This window comes from Oreochromis aureus, linkage group 23, assembly GCF_013358895.1.
Source record: "Oreochromis aureus strain Israel breed Guangdong linkage group 23, ZZ_aureus, whole genome shotgun sequence".
NCBI classification, from domain to species: domain Eukaryota; kingdom Metazoa; phylum Chordata; class Actinopteri; order Cichliformes; family Cichlidae; genus Oreochromis; species Oreochromis aureus.
Window position 1 is genome coordinate 35,127,128 of NC_052963.1, and position 20,450 is coordinate 35,147,577.

The 20,450-nt window shown below is 44.5% G+C and overlaps 1 protein-coding gene across 2 annotated transcripts in view; it reads right to left on the minus strand.

The window, feature by feature from the left end:
- The window catches only part of notch2 (notch receptor 2), a 40,405-nt gene that overhangs the window by 3,155 nt on the left and 16,800 nt on the right, over positions 1-20,450 (minus strand). The window contains exons 3-34 of one of the 2 annotated variants that reach the window (XM_031726759.2): positions 13,859-14,133; positions 12,976-13,183; positions 12,703-12,836; positions 12,218-12,340; positions 11,567-11,800; positions 10,945-11,100; positions 10,672-10,857; positions 10,322-10,435; positions 10,083-10,196; positions 9,764-9,997; positions 8,287-8,397; positions 7,968-8,160; positions 7,560-7,705; positions 7,220-7,333; positions 6,981-7,100; positions 6,676-6,828; positions 6,220-6,448; positions 5,889-6,090; positions 5,373-5,526; positions 5,006-5,190; positions 4,765-4,897; positions 4,282-4,533; positions 4,078-4,190; positions 2,755-3,272; positions 2,334-2,666; positions 2,086-2,228; positions 1,781-1,985; positions 1,496-1,580; positions 1,257-1,410; positions 868-1,181; positions 640-787; positions 295-392 (exon numbers count right to left, since the gene is read on the minus strand). In XM_031726759.2, the coding sequence (XP_031582619.1) occupies positions 295-392; positions 640-787; positions 868-1,181; positions 1,257-1,410; positions 1,496-1,580; positions 1,781-1,985; positions 2,086-2,228; positions 2,334-2,666; positions 2,755-3,272; positions 4,078-4,190; positions 4,282-4,533; positions 4,765-4,897; positions 5,006-5,190; positions 5,373-5,526; positions 5,889-6,090; positions 6,220-6,448; positions 6,676-6,828; positions 6,981-7,100; positions 7,220-7,333; positions 7,560-7,705; positions 7,968-8,160; positions 8,287-8,397; positions 9,764-9,997; positions 10,083-10,196; positions 10,322-10,435; positions 10,672-10,857; positions 10,945-11,100; positions 11,567-11,800; positions 12,218-12,340; positions 12,703-12,836; positions 12,976-13,183; positions 13,859-14,133 (5,881 nt within the window). Of the gene's footprint in view, positions 1-294; positions 393-639; positions 788-867; positions 1,182-1,256; positions 1,411-1,495; positions 1,581-1,780; positions 1,986-2,085; positions 2,229-2,333; positions 2,667-2,754; positions 3,273-4,077; positions 4,191-4,281; positions 4,534-4,764; positions 4,898-5,005; positions 5,191-5,372; positions 5,527-5,888; positions 6,091-6,219; positions 6,449-6,675; positions 6,829-6,980; positions 7,101-7,219; positions 7,334-7,559; positions 7,706-7,967; positions 8,161-8,286; positions 8,398-9,763; positions 9,998-10,082; positions 10,197-10,321; positions 10,436-10,671; positions 10,861-10,944; positions 11,101-11,566; positions 11,801-12,217; positions 12,341-12,702; positions 12,837-12,975; positions 13,184-13,858; positions 14,134-20,450 lie in introns of both variants that reach the window. The other variant, XM_031726758.2, reaches the window with a different exon arrangement.

Here is a 20,450-nt window from a genome sequence, read left to right on the forward strand (position 1 = left end):
AAGAAGCAAAGGGAGCGGTGAGCATGGCGTAAGGAGCTCTTATTTTAACACGAACAAACAGGAAAAGCAGGACCGGCTCCACAGTTTGTTTACACGCTCATTTTAGCCCAAACAGGGCGTGTCCCACAGCCGACACAGCAAACACAGAGCAGCTTTTTAAATCTTTGGCAGATTTTAGGGAGAAAATATGTTTCTGGAAATAAAGTCTGCAATTTTTTCTTTACAGCTCTATTTCATAACTGTCCTTGTGTTTGTTGTGATTTATAATCAGCATATGCAAACAAAACATCTCACCTTATTGTCTTGCATGTCGCGATTGGCTCCGTTCTTCAAAAGCACAAGTGTGGCCTCCACGTTATTGACTGCAGCTGCCCAGTGCAGAGCAGATTTACCTAAAATGATGGGAAGATGAGGGAAGAACCAGAGCCGCGTTAGCCAGAAAACTGTTATTACTTCTAAAATGACAGCTAATAACGTAAACGCAGCCAGTCCCTGCGGTTGCTGTCCAACCACACCAGAGAGAACTGAGCATTGGGATACGCTTGTCCTGCTAACATACTACATTAAAACTCACATTCATTAATGAATTCATTCACACATTAAATAGCTTCAGACAAAGAAGAGGATCAGTTTTCTGACCGTGGTCGTCCACAGCGTTGATGTCAGCGTGGCAGTGGATCAGCTCTTCCACCATGCCCTCCACAGCCAGCCTGGCTGCCAGGATCAGTGGAGTCGTGCCGTCGTTCATTCTGGCGTCCAGCTCCGTTGCACGGTTACGGATCAGAATCTGAAAGGGTGCAAAGACACAGTGAATAAAACGCGACTGGCCGTCACACTGATCTGCACCAGATCGCAGAGGCGTCTCACCTGAAAGACTCCCTGAGCGTCAGCCGCCACAGCAGCGTGCAGCGGTGTCCTCCCCATGTTGTCGTGGGCATTTGGATCTGCTCCGGCGTCCAGCAGCCTCTTAGCGGCATCGGCCCTGGCGTAGCGGGCAGCCAGGTGAAGAGCGGTTTCTCCGGTACGATCGGTCTGAGCAATCAAAGACGCGCCCTGAGAGATCAGGTCCGAGATGACGCTCGGTCCCGGTTCATCTCCGCTCTCTTCCTCCTCTTCTCCATGCAGGCTGCAGTCTGGGGCGGCACTGCGCAGCGATGCCAGCATCAGCGGCGTGAAGCCGTCTGAAAGAGTGAAGATTCATTAGTAAGACAGATTTTTGAAAAATTATCCAATCTAAAGGTTTTTGTTCCCCTCACCGGGTCCCTTCACGTTAACGTCCAGACAGTCAGCGTCCAGGTCGGCCTGCGGAGGAGTGAGGGTGATGTCAGCAGCTTTGCGATGCTGCAGGGTCCACTCTCTTCGATCTACACCTCCGTCCAGAGCAATGGGCAGCAAGGGCTTGTCTTCAGTCTATAAAAAGTAACAGATCTCAGAGTGAAACTCACAAAGACCAAAGCCTTTCCGTATACGCCAAACGTCATTATTGTTCACTTACTCTCGGTTTCTTGGATGGAGCCTCGTCTTCCAGCCATCTCTGACTCTGACTTCCATCAATCATGCTTCCATCAGTCTTGAAATTCCTGATATAGAAACAAAAGCAGCTTAGAAGACAATGACTCTCATCCTGCTTGTATCTGTGTCATACTCTATGGTCCCCTGAAAGCTCATCGCGGTCATTTCAACAACAACCTTCTTGCATTACAGCATGTATTTCACCTGAGCACATTCAACCTCTCCACCTAGTTTTACGCACACGGTGCTCATTTGTACATGAACTCACTTCATATCAAAATCATCCTGTCCAACAGGCTCTCTCCTCTTGTCATTTTTAGCAGCCATGAAGCCGTCAGGCAGCCACAGGACGCCGTGTTTGTGTTTCCTTTTGGCTGCTAGCATCCCGAGCACCAGGATGAGCAGAATAACAACCACTGCCACTCCAATCAGATACATCAGTGGTTCTTCTGGAGTATCGGGTGAAGGAAGACCTGAATGGTACAAAGACAAGTGTAAATACAGAGGTTTTAGTTTGAAAATGCATATAAAGCATTTATATTCCATTCATTTTTGAATGACAGATTTACTTACTGTCAACAGACACTAGAGGGTAAGGGAGGTCAACCTTGATGTGGGCTGCTGCAATGAAGGAAGCGACTTCTTCTGTGCTTGAAAAACAGTGAGAGGGGCTCTGGGAACATTTGCGGTTATCTATTTCCAGGTGCACCTCGGAGCTGTGCAATCAAAAGTGAAATTCAGTCACCGGTAAGCTAGAAATTTGTGATTCATTTGGCAAAGAAATGCACAGACAAGAAATTACGCGTCTGTCGTATCCTTACCCAATAACCTCCTTGTGCAGCTCCCGCTTGCTTCTCTGGGCATGTTGTCCCTGTCCCTTCGGTGCTCCGAAGTACGGCAGAACCATTGGTTCGTTGTTTTCGTTCAGCTTCACCTGAACGTTGGTGTGCAGCAGAGCTCCTAGGTAGCGCAAGAAGCCCCTCAGGTCTCCCAGCAGCTCCTTAGGCTGCAGACGGACCACGAGAACCAGCGTGCCGCCCGCAAAATTGGCAGGAATCTCAGAACAGTCCAGGCCGTCCCAACCGCAAGCCTCCGTATTACAGCTCTGGTCGCAGATTTTATTACCATAGTGGTCCGCGCAGTACCGGTCATACCTTACACAGAAATCACAATCAAGAACAAGAGGTAAGGATTTGATTTTAAACACATGTTTACAGAAGAGTCAGGGGGAGAGTCACATACTTGCAGGAGGAGTTTGAGGTCGTTTGGCACTCAAAGCTGTCAAAGAGGCAGCCGGGGTTGTCACACTCCTTATCACAGTGCCCATTCTTAAAGAGATCCCAGCAGGGAACAGAGGCGTTGCAGTTTCTCCACGGCTCCCTCTGAAGCGAGCAGTCTCCTCCGTCCCACTGACATTCGTGGTTGTTACACAGATCATCACAAACGTTGTCTCCTGCATTCCTTGCACAGTCTTCGTACGGACAACTCCGGGGCGTCGGCGTCATTTGTTTGTTCTCGCAGTATCGTCCGGAGAAGTAGAGCGGGCAGCGGCAGTATGGGTATGCCTGGTCTTTCATGCAGGTTCCTCCATTTTGGCAGACTAACGGACATCTCACTTCATTCTCGCAGTGTGGCCCGCTGAAGCCCGACCTGCACTGACAATACAGATGGCCGGACGCCATCTTCACACACTGCCCGCCATTCTGGCATCCTTGTTTTGCACAGTCCTGCATTTCCCCACAGTCCAACCCGGTATAGCCCTATAAAACACAACATGCTGTTTAGGTGTGATAGTAAGGCAGTAGATATTACTTTATCAGGCAAACTTTTACAACAACCATTTAGTTTCTCCTACAAGACTGTTGCTACTCTACTGTACCTGAGCCATGGTGTGGCCCTCTGAAGCAAGCATGAGAACAGACAGGGAGCAAGAAGTTAGTGCAGAGAAAAAACACGCACTGACGTTCAGGCAGAAGAACGACAAACAGCCAACCTGCTGTTATGTTACACGCCACAGATGTGACAGTTGTCGTGGCCGTAGCTACACGGCAGCAGAATCAAAGACAATCATTAACATTTATACATTCTTATAGGCTGTATTATGTTCCTGCTGGTGTGTGAAATGAAGAGCATGTAGAGTGAAACATGAAGTTGTGTCATCTTCGCAACACAGCATCTCACCATTATCATGAGTAATTCATGCCATTATTCATTTTCTACACTGGATCAGTTTCAGAAGCTGAATGGAGGTAACCACCTTTGCTGTTTTGCTTTTACTGTTCCCTGCTGTTTTCTGCATAATCAAAGGAAAATTTGGATTTCTTTAAAAACAAAGAAGGCTCGTCTTTCTCTAGCCTTATGGCTGCCTGCCCTTTTCCATTCGCTGTTATCACCAGTAGATACAGGACAGACTGATGGAGGAGTGTTTAAGCAATAAGAATGAAACCAGTAGTTATTAAAAACTGATGAGCACAATGGGCAAATAACAAGAGCTGTAAAGGCCATATGAGGGATGAAGAGGAGATCGCTTAGATTAGAAAACAGCCAGCTTTAAAGAAAACTTACACGAGGACAAGAACAGCTGTAGCCATGCACCGAGCTCATGTTCATAGAGCAGACGCCTCCGTTGCGGCACGGACTGGACAGACAGAGATCCACCATGGATTCACAATGACGACCTGAGGAAACACATTTCGTCGCCTTTTAGAAGACCAGCAAAAATTACTTGTGGTGCTGTTGTGTTGTTTTCAGAGGTTAATGTGAAAATACCCGTGTATCCAAGGCGACAGCGGCACTGGTAGTCATTGACCAACTGGATGCAGTCGAGGCTGCCGTGACTGTGGCAGGGTCGAGTTTTGCATTCATTCAGATCCCCTTCGCAGTGGTCACCAGTGAACCCCAGCGGGCAGTTGCACTTGTAACCGCCCACGCCATCTTCACATTGTCCTCCATTCTTACAGAGAGGCTCCAGAGAGCCAGGCTTGGGGGCACAGTCATCCACGTTAAATTGACACTGGAGTCCTACGACATAGAGAACAGACAGCATTTAATTTGCTCTCAGTTTTATTTTTAGATCCATCTAAAGAAACTTTTTTGAAAAGTACAACATCCAATCAACATTTCCTTTCCCACGTCAAGAACAACTAAAGAAACAGGAAAGGTTATCCTCAAACATTAGCATCACTTTCTGTTCATACTTTAAGTTTAAAGCTTCCTCAGCTGTTAATCGAATCTTCTATTATGTGCACGTACCGTGTGTTCCAGGTGGGCAAGCGCACTTAAAGTGATTGATGAGGTTGATGCATGTTCCTCCGTTTAGACAGGGCTTAGAGTGGCATTCGTCCACATCATACTCGCAGTTCACCCCCTGGTAGCCTGGTTTACACTGGGACAATGAAACAAAACACAGAGGTTAGCTCAGTTGTTTGCATATAGAACCTGAACATGAAACCTGCCAAAACATTCACACATATCAAGCTGAGAGTGCACTTACTACGCATTCATATGTTCCCTGATAGTCCTTGCATGTAGCACCGTTGCGACAAGGGTTTGACTGACACTCGTCGACCATGTCTTCACAGTAGCTGCCCGTGTATCCTGGCTGGCAGTGGCACTTGTGGAAATTTCCCACATTCTCACACCGGCCAGCATTCTTGCATACATTCTCCAACTGCAGACCTGCAGCCAAACACATATGATGAGTTTACCGTGTACAGAGGCAGCCTACTACAGTGATTAAACTGTAAGCAGGAAGGTAATAAAATCCTCAGGCTACATTTAGCATTCAAATTTTCCTTGTAACAATATAAACAGTAGGTCATTATCACTCTCGATATCTCTGCCAAAAACCACTTCCTCACCCTTCCTGGCAGCAAAATCCTGGCATGACTGGTTGGGCACATCACAGTAGAATCCAGTCCATCCAGGCTGACAGTGGCAGGTCCAGGAAGTTGCTGTCTGTGAGCAAGAGCCACCATTACGGCAGCGCACCTGGCTGCACAGGTTCACATAGTTCTGCATACAAAAAGAAGGTTTTAAAATCATTTCATAGAAACAAACCAGCACAACTCACAGTGCCTTCGATGACATCGAGTGTTTAAAACAAGGCAGCAAATATGAGTGATCTGAGTGCACGAGGCCACCTGTCGTGGCTCTACAGAAAGCACTGAAGCAGCCTCCAAGTAGATGCACCAATGGTATCAATTTGAAGCTCATACGTAGCTTCATTCTCGAGTTATCACATTCTCAAACTTGGGTGTCAACGCTGCACCCCAGCGGGGTGATGACAATACCCCATTAGCCTTTTAAAATGTGTCAACTCTCATTGTGCGTACAAAGGAATTACAGAATTATGCAGACCCACACTGCGCACTTACCTGGCAGTTCTGTCCACTGTATGCCATGGGACAGGTGCAGCGGTAGGTGCCCAGACCGTCAGTGCAGGTGCCTCCGTTCTTGCAGGGCTGAGAGTCGCACTCGTTCTTCTCATACTCGCAGAATTCACCGTAAAAACCCGGATGACAACGGCAAGTAAATTTGCCGATGTCATCGATGCAAGACCCGTTATTGAGGCATGAGCTGGGAGGAGGAAGAAAAAGAAAACAGCACTTTAAAATCTACTGATACAGAAATATGTACCGATTCGTACTCAGGTCGCACATATTGGGAGACAGCATATTTAGGCTCTCGTGTCGACAGGGCACTTACCTTTCAGTACACTCGGGGATGTTGTTTTCACACAGTATGCCGTTAAAGCCAGGTCGGCACTTGCATACAAAGCTGTTGACGTAGTCCTCGCAGGAGGCGCCGTTTCTGCAGGGATGGCTGGCACACTCGTTAACCTCAATGTCACAGCGCTTTCCCTCAAAACCTGGGCGGCAATTACAGGAGAAACTCCCGACCTCGTCCACACAAGAGCCTCCATTCAGACACGGGTCTGCAGAACACAGACGACAGGAGGAACAGGCTCACTAAACCAGTTACTGAATAAACAAGCACACATCTGAGCACGGCTCAAACTGTATGAGCACCTTTGGCTTTTAGGAGTTATTATTAAATAACAGCTGATTGTTATTTATTTTAAACATCATTAAATTAAATAAAAGACTGGTGGAAGTTACGATGATATTGGATCCAAAGACAAAGTGACCAAATTAAACTCACTTGGTGAGCAGTCGTCAATGTTTATCTGACAGTTGTGTCCACTGTATCCAGGCAGACAGTTACACGTGTAGCTCCCCTGGCTGTTTAAGCACCGACCGCCATATCTGCAAGGGTTGTTCTTGCACTCGTTTACATCATCATCGCAGAGCGCACCTACGCAAGTGTGGACAAAAACACAAAAAGCAAAAACCAGTTGGAACGGCATAATTCCAGCGGTGATACGCAATATTAGAAATGTAGGTCTAATATTACGGCTAACAGCCACCGTCAAGCACACACACAAACGCATGCTGACGAACACATACCTTTCCAACCGATAGGACATCGACAGGTAAAAGAGGTGTAATCTGGAGTTGGATGGCACACACCTCCCCTTTTACATGGATGAGAGGAACAGGGAACTTGTTCCACCTCACAGTGTTTACCTATTTTCACACAGATTCGTAATAATCAAATCATGCATATGGAAATATTCTCCAAAGTGATATCCAGGCAGCAGCTTAAAATTGTGACATTACATGCAAGTAAATGTGCCATCACTGACCTGTGAACGGCAGACCACATTGACAGGTGTAGCCGTTGATTTGATCTATACAAACGCCTTGGTTCAGACACGGGCCAGATGCACATTCATCAATGTCCTTCTCACAATTCATACCTGATCAAAGAGCAGTCAACAATAACGTGTCAGACTCGATGTTTCGCTGATATCGGCAAAGTTTCTCAACAGAAACAGAGTCTGCTGAAACTGGAAATTTCTCTGAGCACAGGCATCTGACACAGGCGCGACAAGGAACCTCTGCACTGTGCATTAATTCAGAAAGGACTGGAGGAGATTTTTAAAATACTTCTTATATAAAATGAAAGACAGCGGTGGCGTTTACCTCCAAAGCCAAGTTTGCACTGACAGGTGTAGCCGTTGTGTCGATCCACACAGGTGCCACCATTCTGACATGGGTTTGACTGACACTCATTCTTCTCCAGGTCACAGTGCTGTCCTTCCCATCCAGCCTGACACTCACAGCGGTACCTTCACACAAAGGAAAGATGTTTAAAATCTTAACTGACTCACAGTAACAGCATTAGCTCCTGCATATATATGTGGAGAGATGTTAAATTTAAAAATGCTGACGTGTTGGAAAAAACAAAACCTGCACATCTATCTGAAGTAAGTGCAAATTAACAGTAGAGAGAAAATTAATTGGATGAAATTCCCACTATAATAAAAAAAAAATGACTGTATCTTATGCCAATAATGTAAAACACAAAACACCAGTATAACCATAACTTACCCGTGTTGCTGTTCGACACAGTATCCGTGCTGACAAGGCTGATGAGCACAATGGTCTTTACCAGAGAGGCACAGAGGGCCGTGGGTGCCGGGTGGGCAAAGGCAGTGAAACCCGTTGACCTTGTCTTGGCAGGTTCCCCCACTCAAACATGGATTTGACATGCACTCATTAATGTTGTCTTCACAGTTTACTCCTGTTAAAGAACAAGTTAAAGGTAATTAGTAGCATCAAAAGGACACGAGATGATTTCAGGCCACTTTATCTTGCCTCAGCTTTGAGGCCTTTTATACACGTTGATGTTCATGAGGCAAAAACGTACCTGAATATCCCGGGGTGCAAACACATTTGTACTTGTTGATGCCATCCTGGCACTCTCCATGAACGCAGGGTTTGCTGGCACAATCGTCCTCATTGATCTCACAGTTCACACCTGAGCAGAAAGTACACAAATACAAATTCATGTCGTGTAACAACAGTCGGGTTTAAAAGTCTATCCTTTCGCTGGAATATATAAAAGTGGCACAGTAAAAGAATCTGATGATTAATGCGAGTAAGGAGTTGCATTAGAGGCAAATGAGCAGCTGTTATAAAATCTACGATTTTTGAACCAGCTGGCTGTCGTGACTAAGCCTGAGACCAGTTTTGGGACGTCTGGCACACCCGGCAGACTTCATGTTCTGTGCGGCAGCCTTTGATTACAAGTATATATGAATTTTAAAAAGCTAAACTGTCATCAGCTAAGTTTGCTTATCATCCTTTTACTTGTGATTCTATATGCACCTCACACTGAACTGGTTGTGCTCAAAGTCTCTTCCGCGAAGCTCTTCTTCACCACAGTCACCGAGTGCTTGCACGTAGAGGACAGACAAATTTTAAAACTAACTTGGACAATGCAATCATTCTGCTCTTCACAGATACTGTACAGGTCAGGACCAAAAACCTTGTTCCTTCCATTCAAATGCAGAGAGACAGAATGTCATTTACCACCAGGGGGCGTAAGAGACCACAAAAAAGGAATTTAGCAATAAGTGAGAAAATATGACCAAATATATATAAAAAGATTTTAATAGACCACAGGAATGCTTTAAAGTGTGACATCAGTGATTAGCATTAGAGCAATGATGATTAAACGTGAACAGAGCGAAGAAGAACAAAATAACAGAAACACTTTGAGAAGAGGGGAAGTGACAGCATGAAGCCTGAATGCAGGACTTCAGTACCAAGCCTTGGGGTGGTAAAAACACAATGAAGATCTTACTAATCTAGAAAGCAACGTGGGCTTAACCGCCTGACCGAGACTTGTGACTGCTACACTGAAGAGTACTGTAGACTTCAAACTACACGAGAGGCTCTAGATGTGAGGGACCGGGATATTTTCATTCAATTTAAGCAAGTCACCAGAAGAATCAATTATGTGACTTTGGACTTCAACAGCATTTGTGAAATGGGTTATTTAGAAATGCTCAGAAGCATAGTTAGAGCTTATTTATACTTCTAAACATGCTGTATGAGGAATGAGAACTAAAACTGTTCAGTGTGAACGGCTACTGCTGCAGCTACGACTGCCATTAAGAGACTAAACTATTTTAACCGCTCTAATGATTACATTCCTTTGTACTTTGGTGACCACACTATCGTGTTTCAGAATGACTTTTCATCACACTTCATTTTCTCTCAAGCTTTTCTCAATGAATAACGTCACAGTGTTTGTTTCACGTATCACGTGACACCATTTCTATCACATTGCCCCATTAAATGAGATTCTGGAGAATCTTTGCAGCACACTCAGTACTTACCTGTGGTTCCAGGTAGGCAGTGACAACTGTAGGTGTTAACGAGGTCAATGCATCGTCCTTGGTTCTGACAAGGGTTGCTGTGGCACTCGTTGAGCTGGATATTACAGATGGAGCCAGTGTATCCAGAATCGCACTTACAGGTGTAGGTGGCAATACCATCCTGACACACACCGTAGTGGCATGGATCTGGCTCGCAGTCGTTGATGTTCTCCTCACACAGCAGACCAGTGAAGCCTGGGTAGAGGGGAATTTCTTACTCTGTGAATTGACTTTCAGCGACTACTTTCTGGGTCAAAAACATGTTGCAATTTCCTTTTACCTTCAGCACATTCACAATCGTATCCGTTAGGTCGGTCGATGCATTTGGCTCCGTTTAAACAGGGCGTGCTGGAACACTCGTCTATGTCTATTTGGCACATGTCCCCACTGAAGCCTAGAAACATAAGAAACAAAATTAACATATTGATAAGTTTCATTTAAGGTTTAGTTTTTAAAAACAGGTTCAGTCGGCAGAAATGAGTCAGGGGAATGCACTAACACAGCTGAAAGTGTACCAACCTGCTGGGCACTCGCAGATAAAGCCGCTGACCTGATCGAGACATTTGCCTCTGTTCAGGCAGGGTGAGCTCATACACTCATCCACCTCGAGCTGACAATGATTCCCCTCGTATCCTGCACAAGTACACAGAAACAACTATATAATTTCGCAACAACAAAAACACTGAAGGTCATGGATCGAGGACACAGAGGAAACTTTAAGTGGATGACACTGCTGTTATTTACTTCTAAGGTTTGTGGTTAAATGACCCGTTTCTGACTGTAAAACGCAGAATTTTCACATGTGTCAATTTTCACATTTTGCTGTGTTCAAATATAACATTATTTTTTAAAAATTACAGGAAATTTACCAGGCATGCAAATGCAGGTGTACTCCCCAATACGATCCAGACAAGTGCCGTCATTCTCGCAAGGGTTTGACGCGCACTCGTTTATGTCTTGTTCACAGCGTGGGCCCGCGTAGCCTCGAACACAGTTACAGGTGAAGGAACCATCAGTGTTCACACACTGCCCACCGTGCTCACAGGGGTTGGTGCCTGCTGGTAAACAGTGAAGGCATATAAATAATAGCCGAGAACAGAGGCCGGCAGAGATTAAAGCTTATTTGCTGGGAAGACTCTCACCTATGCTGCACTCATCTCTGTCGTGGTTGCAGGTGGGCCCAGTATATCCAGGTGGACAGTTACAGTTGAACATACCAGTAATGGGGTTGGTGTCACACTGAGAGCCCTCTCTGCAGGGATTACTGATGCAGGCATCATCAAGATGGCAGAGCAGACCTGAGAACATTACATCAAAACAAATGAGTAAAAAAATAAAAGACTTTAATGCAAACTAGGGTGAGACAAAATGTCCCCGGAGAGTCCTGCACATGGTTATACCCGTTTCAGAGAAAAACAAAGTCAATGCAAATTTGCTACTTGGGGGAGGCTTACCTTACTCTAACGCCAAAACCGTCCTGACTAATCAGCAGGGTGGAAATGCAAAAAATATTCTATGGTATAATTAGACTGTTTTACAGAGTAACAGCTCAGTTTCATTTCCCTGTGCAATATTCTTTAACAAAAACAGAGGCATCATGTGCTTAGAAAAACACCAGTTCAGGTTAGACGTGTTCCACAGAAAGCAGCATTTCTCTGAATTACCAAGGAAAGGGTCAAGGAAATCTATAGTTTCAGTACGAACTCATGGCACCATTATTTACACTAGAGTTAACGTTGTGCAGGGTTTCGTATGAACGCCCACCTGTCTTTCCGTGAGGACACACGCAGATGAAGGATGCAACACGGTCTATGCATGTGGAGCCTTGGCTGCATGCAGCTGTTGCACAGTCATCAATGTTTTCAGAGCAGTCAGGTCCACTCCAACCATTGACGCATACACAGACATAGCTGCCGGGCAGGTTGCTGCAGGTACCTCCGTTCTGACAGGTGTTTGGCTGCAGCCGGCACTCATCCACGTCCTCTGTGCAGTGCTGACCTGTGAGGGGGGGGATTTAAAATGAACAGGTTAATCCTTTGCCTGCCACGTTACAACATGCTGAGCTTCTGACAGGGAACCAAATTACATCATTTTGCCTCATGAAGGGACTCAAACGTCGTCATTTCGAATCATTAAAACACCATCGGTGCTACAAAACTCAGACAGGCCCTAGAAAGCTGCTGCCTGCATATTCACTTTGTAAACAGAAGTGCTGTGGATGCCACGCAAACGTGTTAGCAGAGTTAGCAGTCCTCAGCAGTGTGTAGAAAACAATCAAATGTAGCCAAAATGTCAAAAAACTGTTGGATGGAGAGACGACGTTCCAGACTACAGGTCATCTTCAGCCACAGATAAGAGTGGCACATATGGAAGATGTTAGTCACACATAAATAACTGCACATGAAAGTGCCTTACCAGTCCACTCTGGAGGACACTGACAGTTGTAGGTATTGACCCCATCCATACAGGTTCCTCCATTGGCACACTGGTGATTAGGGCAGTCGTCGATGTTGTTCTCACAGTTAGTTCCATTGAAACCTGACGTACATGAAATAAATACATTTGATTATTAGTGGTTTTAATGAAGTGTTGATTTGGGAAGACAGTGAAGCATAATGCTCTAGTATGCCGTCCTCTAACAACGTCTGGTGCTATATAAACATTAGGTGTGTGTATCTGTTGTATGTATCCGCTAACTGTAGCAGTCTGACAGTGCTGCGTGTCAGATACGACACAGCCAGCAACATCAGACTATTTGCACCCAAAACACCATAGTGTAACAATTCAGAAACACTAACCTACTTTCATTTATACATAAATAACAGCTGTGGTAGCAATTTTTTTCTATGATTTTATTTCATGCTGTTTTTTTTTGAATTTCGGAAACTGTGAAATCCTACCGGGAAGGCAGTGGCATGAGTAGGTGGTATCAGAGGGTTGGTGACAGGTGCCTCCATTCAGGCACGGTGAAGGCGTGCAGGGGATGTACGAGCTTTCACAATGTCGACCCGTAAACCCAGGAGTGCATAAACACCTGCATCAAAGGCAGAGCAGGTAACATCTTAACATCATTTTCACAAATTTAAGCAGAAATTAGAGCGACATCATTTTGATCAGCGTTTCCTGTTGACGGTGAGCATTTTTGAATTTGGTATCAAAAACTAGGCTCTTACTTGTAGGAGCCGTGGGTATTGACACACCGGCCTGCGTTCTGGCACAGGGAGGGCGTGTCTTCACATTCATCCGTGTCATTGAGGCAGCGAGGACCTTCGTAACCAGGAGGACAGGAACACGTGTATCTGCCGCCGGAGAGAGCGCTGCACTTTCCATCGTTGGCACATGGAGTAGAGAGACAGCTGTCCTTGTACTCACAGCGTGCTCCTGAAAGACGCAAGAGTGCACAAAGAGCCGAGATTTAATGGTCACCGATCGAGAAATGCAGCCTAAAAAGCAGAAGAAAAGCAGCGTGCACACTTTCCACGTTCTATGCTTTAGTAACTAAAGTTCAGAATTTTATTGATATCATTTTATTTCTTGAATATAAAAATAAATCACTGATAGATGATTAGGGGGTGTGGGGACTAACTTGCGTTAGCATGCATTTTGGTTTGTACTTCAGGAGTAAAAAGAAAAAAGGAATTGAGAGTTAGATCTAATCATATATGTCACAGCAAAGTGTGACAGGTGGAATGTATAATAAAAAAAATAATAACACATCTGTATTTGTGCGAGCAAAGATTTAATGAATATAATAAAGGAAGCCTTGAAGTGGAAATGTGTAATAAATCTGTTGTTTTGCTTGAAACGAAGCATGACGTTGGATGCTCATGAATGCAGCATGGATGAACAACAAACATTTAGGTCTTTGGATCTCACTTCCTATTCAGCACAGCGGAGCTATGACACTCATGACTCTCAGAGGGTGGTGACATGATTAGAGATTATTAATATCTTTCAAAGACCCAAAAGTTATAACTGGTTATAACAGTCATACGGGATATAAAAAAAAATGCATCAGGCTCTTGAAAGAGCAGAGACGATCAAACGGGAGCTTACCTGTCCATCCTACCGGGCACTCACACTTGTACTTGTCAAGCGACAGCAGCGTGCAGCGACCTTGGTTCTCACAGGGGTTGTGTGGGTAACACGTGGAGTTCTGGGTAGTTTCACAGTGCTCTCCAGTAAAACCAAGAGGGCAGGAGCAGGTGGAACTACCCGGTGGAGGCACACCAAGTAACATGTTCACAGTGCATTTCCCGCCATTCTGGCAGGAGCCAGGTTGACAGGGATCCCTGTACTGGCAGTACTCCCCCAGAAAGCCAGGAGCACACCTGGGCACACATCAAAACACAAATCAGTGATGGAAGAGGTTAAACGCTCAAAACTGAAAGCTTATCGGCCTTAAATACAGACAATACAACAAAAAGATGAGCTTAACAAGAAGACAAATAAGCATGTGAGCCTGACAGCGCAAACAAACAAAACAAAAGGGCGAGTTTCACTCAGGTGGATGTAATCCACCACATCAGACGACTACTACTGAGAGTACTGATAGAGCGCTGAGGGTAACAGCTGTATAGGAGTCATGTAGCACACACACACACACACACACACACACACACACACACACACACACACACACACACACACACACACACACACACACACACACACACACACACACACACACACACACACACACACACACACACACACACACACACACACACACACATCAAAGAAACAAATAAACCAGCACAAGTAAACACTACTGTCTAATACACTGTCTTTCCATTTCTGTATAATGATCTACATAACAGCATGCGGGAAACCACATCCCTTAGTAGGAGTATTAGCAAAATGTGTGGCTGCACATAAAGAGAAAATAGCTTTTTAGATGCTTCAGACTTTTAACACTTAGTATGCACCGTGCATGTTTAATGTCTTTAACCCAGGAGAGCCATTTTGAATACAAGCCCTTGCATTACCATAAGCTTCTTCACAGAAATGGGGTTTGTTTGTGTCTTGACAGACTAACTCTAAGATAACTAAAGGAAGTGCCCTAGCCCCAGAGCTGTTTCCCCATAAACCCGCTCAGAAAAAAGGCAGAAGCTGGGTTTGGTCAAAGGGTTAAACTGGGGTCATTCGTGACAAAGGAGAAGTTCAGAAGCAGAAGGATGTGAGGTGGAGTTATCTGGAAGTTGTTGACTGCAGCATGGCAGAAACTGAAAACAACAAGTGGAAAGCGCTAGCAATAACCTGGACAATGGGATAAACTATACATAACAGACAAACAGGCAACAGTATGGGCAAGAATGCTTGACTTATTTAAGTTACCACCACATTTGGTCTGCAAAATGTGTGTGTGTGTGTTTTTTCCTCTCTTCTTCACCACCCCTTTTCTTTCGATTTCATGTTTTCTCCTTTTTTCAGTAAAGTGATTCAGCTCCATGCCGAGCAGCGAGGAGAAAAAATTACAGTATTACGCAATAAGTCAGCTAGGCATGTTATCAAAGACAATGTTCCCTTCGTCACTTTCTATTCCTCTGTTTTTTTCAGTCCCACCCACTTTCACTTAGCACTTCTCCATGTGTGACAGTACTTGATCATAAGTGTTATTTTGTTACTGAGAAGAAGAAAAAAAGTCAGACAATTTCCTGTGTATGTTATTTTTTCATGTCATCTTCTTGCGTGTGACAGACACACCACCTGGGGACTGAGGGGAACAGAACAACCTGCTGCCTCTTACTGAGGCCTCTAATCCTGCCTCCCCAGAGGGGCTCAGGTAACACAAAAAGGACAGCAGAGATACACCACCGAGTATCCAACACCACACATGCAGAAACGTGTTACTAAAGTTTAAAAAAAAGAGAAAGACTTAAACATCCTCGACAATTTTAACTTAAAGGATGATTCCTATAAATGGAAGACCTACAGATTTGTGTTGTGACCCACATAAAGATCGGATGAGACAGTGTAGAGGGGAATTACTTGTACTTTAGTATCACAGTCTGACTTATTTATTGCTGGCTGCTCCACCCCAAGGCAGCTTGAAGATATTAGGTTGTGAGAGCATGGGAAAACAGGAGAGTCATGAATCATGCCACGCAGTCTCACAGATCAATCGCATCTGTGAAACTTCTGGCTGGTATGACATGTGAATCATCCAAAGATGACAAACAACATCTGAGAAAACGTTCCCACTCAAACACTAAACGGTTCACAAATGGAGTGCACAATAAGTGGGCTGTGTACACAGATTTTAAAAACATACCAAATTGAACATATTAAGCAAAACATTCATATTTTTTTTTTAAATAGTTTAACTGAACTAATCCCAAACTACACATAATATAAACACCTGAACTGTCCACCAGACTTATTAAAAACACATCAATGAGCCACATAGTGCTAATAATCACCCTGTACCTTTATTACAAAAATACCTGTGTACTCATGAGACCAAAACATAAAACTTTCACTCGATTTGAGACAAACTTTCAGGTGATTTGCTGAACAACAGCGTCAAAATGAAGCTATAACTATCAAAAGGTTATTACCAAAAGAGAGAGATGAACAAATTCCCCTTAGACTTTTGTTTGCACACACTCTGTTTTTTTTTGTTTTATTAATTGGGCAGATGAGATAATAGATTAGCGTAGTAGTAGACAAATTAGTCACGGCCACCCTGTCTGTCTCTGCTGCTGTATCAGTGTGTTTGTACCGCGACCCCTACACGCTCCAAAACACATCCCTTCAAACAGCACACACAAAAACACACAAACAAAGAGACGTCCCTCCCCGCGGCCTGCTCGTGATATCACAACAAGGCGGCCGTCCTGGGAATTAGGACTGCTCTTTCTTCTCCCAGACAACCTCTCCGCCCACCTCTCCCAAAGTAATGACACGGCCGTCTGCCCTCGGACATACATCACGTTAGCGGGCTGTCACACAAAGAAAAGCGTGTCCAGATTAATGCCAGGTTTATGTTTCAGTCTGAACTTTTTACACATCTTCACTGTTAAAACTTGGGGGTGATACGAGGTCCAGGGAAATCCAACACTTCTCCTTTAATGTAATCGTAGCCCAGTTTGAGCTTTATTTAAATAACTTTGTTAACCACGGGTTTGTTTTATACACTGATGGTGGGAACAGCTTTTTTTTTTTAAATTATGTGAATTTGCCAATAAAAATTATACCACCGTCTTTCGTGACGTGTCATCACTACATATGTGCCAAATATGAATATTTTTACTAAGTATGCAGATTAACATGCCAGTCATGACTACTTCATGACTCGTCATCATGGAGCTAATCAAAATGGTTTTAGATGGTTGAAAAAGCCAACTTATTGAAATGCGATACCACACTCACAACCAGTGATTAAACAATATTTCCTGTTTTTTATGCTTTTCTTTCATTTATCGAGAATCACACAGCTTCTATATCGAGATACCAAAGTTATCGAGTGCTATGTAATTCCCAGCCCTGCCAGGTTTAAAGCTCTGGCCAAAGGCTGGTCTACAACTTCCACACCAAACTCAAATAGGGTTGTGTGTAGATGGCGTACAGGCTTAAATATGACATCATGCACCACATACTTCAGCATCATTGGTGGAGGTTTCAAATGGCTCTTACTGCAATACACAAGCAATATTTGTTTGAACAATTTTTAACCCCCATCCAAGTGATTTGCCTTTTTTGTGAAAATCCCTAAACAGGGATGAGGCATGGTGAGTTCTATTAAATTCAACTGGTGCTATCTACCAGTGTTGATAGAACCAAATGCTATGGCGTCAGGAAACGTTACCCTGTCCTGTCCTTCAGGTTTCGCTGCCACATAGAGCGCTCATTATTAGCTCCTGGCTGTTTCACTAGAGCCTGAGGCAAACAGACAAGGCTGTGCATGATTCCCATTATTGACAGGGAGTGGTGCCTCGCTGAGAAAAAGATAACAACACACTGACAAACGGGTCTGTCCCTAAAAACGCAGACCGCAGTGTGAGCCTTTGACAAATTTCCATACGCACAACAGAACACAGTTAGGGATTAGGACACCTTTACTAACACGGCGAGCTCTGCTTTCGTGAACAACACAGGAACAGCTCATTAATGGATTCTTTGTTTTGCTCCACGAGGCCTCCGTCCCTCCTGTTTTCTCCAGCTTTCTCCTACTGCTCCGAGTTTCCTGCAGCCCTTCTTTCCCTGCCTTTCTCACTCCTCCAGATCTCATTTCTAACCCGCTCTCGAGGTGTCAGGTTTCCACAGCTGGTTCACATTAGCACCCCCATCCTGTGCTCGCTCTCGCTCCCTCCACTCCTCTTCTTCGTATTCTTCCTCCTCCTCCTCCTCTACCTCATGCTGACCTCCGTAGCTGTGAGGACTTCAGTGAGCAGTGAAGGCTGGACTGTTTCTCACAAACTCACGTAATATCCCCCACCACCTTCGCTCCTAATCCCTATGTCCTGAAATCGCCCACGCTCTAATTCTATTTTCTTTTGTGGTAATTCCCCTCCTCCTACCTCTCCACCTTCAAGTATACAACCCCACCGCCTCCTCTTCTTCCAGACACTATTCTAGTCCCAGCTACACTTAATAACTCCATCATGGTCTCCCCCCGCGGCCATCGCAGAGAAGCTGTGTGAGAGAGAAAAATGGAGCACATAAACCAGCTCACATTTCAATCCCTGGATCACTCCCTGCTTTGGCAGAGTATAGGTGGCCTATTCACTGCACTTTATTCGTGTGTGTGCACGCATGGATGTCACAAGTACAGAACATGTTACTGATCTCGCTGCTGCTTCTGTGCAAAAATACCTCTGCTCACAAAAGAAGCTGTGCTGCAAGATTTCTGAGGGATTAAAAAAAAGACAAGCTAGCTATGCAGACGCTTACACAGGGTGTTTGTGGCACACAGATCAGACATTCAGACTAGAGCTGCAACTTTATCACAGTTTTGAAGGAAGGTGAATCCAAATGCTGAAACTACAGTCCAAGCTTGCCAGTGTATCTGATAACATTATCACAGTTTTCCTGTATCGACATGCATCACAATACAGTAAAAACTGAACTGATGAACTCTGCTGGTGATTAGAGCACAGCAAATGTTTTTTATTTAAACTTTATTCACAACCTTGACGAAGGTTACAAGCCAAAACACATCGGTTAAACATTAGAGTTGTTCTATACGCTGCAAGCGCTGCTGGAGCTCTGTGTACCTTGGAAGTAGGTGAAGTTGTGCTGGAAGCCTCTACGGCTCTTCTACAGACACAGCCAGGAGTATAATGAGCAGTATACTGAGTGAGCTTCCAGCACATATGCTAGAGGGGCCATTTGCCTTCTAACTGAATGATAATGAGTCTTGTTAGGACTTTGTTTCCACTGGCACTGTGCAAACACAGTGTGTGGACAGGTCTTTCCAGCAGAAACCTCAGCACATTGCAGAGAGCTTATTGTTGAAGGGGAAATTAAAATGCGGTTAAAGATACATATTAAGGTTGAAATATGAGGGGAGTAGAAACCATGAATAGCTCCAAAATTGTCTTTGCCATACGGGGGGGGGGCAGATGTAAAAGTTAAAAAGAGGAAGCAGGATTAAACGAAGAGGCTGCACCGAGGTGGAAGTAAAAGACACAAAGGTAATGAGAGAGCTAGAAGGAGAAGGAGGCCGTGCAGACGGACCAAAAAACATCAACGAGGACTGAGCAAAGGAGTGCGGTGCAGGGTGGAGTCCACACTCGAGTCATGTGGTAAAAATCGCAGGCTGTGTTTAGAAACATGTCCAAAAAGGCTCATCTGAGCAGCCGCGGTACACAGAACAGGACTCCCTCTGTCTCCGAGTGCTCCTTTTACCGATCTCTCTATGTTGTTCTGTCATTATCCTGATTCTGCGGTCGTTTAAAGTGTATTCTCTGCCAATAGCTCTGCCGGCCTGAAAAAGGTCCATATTTAGATCTACGCTGCACACAGTCCGTTTAGAAATGAGCAGGGGAAAAGTAACTTCAGTTTAAAGCAACCCTACTTAACACAAATTATTTCATTTTATTGTCATTTAATAATAAATAAAAACCAAACATTTACTCAAGTAAATGAAACCTCACCTAAAAAAAACATAAAAAACCCCAAACTGGTTAAAAATATTTTATCACAATCCTGGTGATTTTCCTTTGGGGTAAAGCCAAACCTCTTTGGGGGGGGGGGGATTTTTTGTACACAGGAAAAACCCAGTACATTTTCCAGATGAAGTCATCCCTTAATTGCTTCTCTAACACTAACAAAAGCACAGTATTTGTGATTTCTTAATTTCAGAAATCTGCTTCAAACTTCCCACGGGGACACAGGCCAGGAATAAAAAAGTCAGAGGATTTCACTAACGTCTGTCATTGATTTATGACCGCTGAACTAAAAGCAAAGTCAGACTGAATTTCGCTGGATGATAACAGCTGCTTTTCTTTGCTGACTGCTATTTGTTTCCGCAATAACCAAGTGAGGAAAGTCACGCCGGCTAGATCCTTTTCATCATATGGACAACGTGTAACCTTATGACAAAACTGAGGTAGTTTTGACCTCACGGTGTTGCACGAATGTGCGACAGAGGGCCACTTGTCACCCTACTGTATGTGGGTTTATGGTCTGGTTGCTACATTCC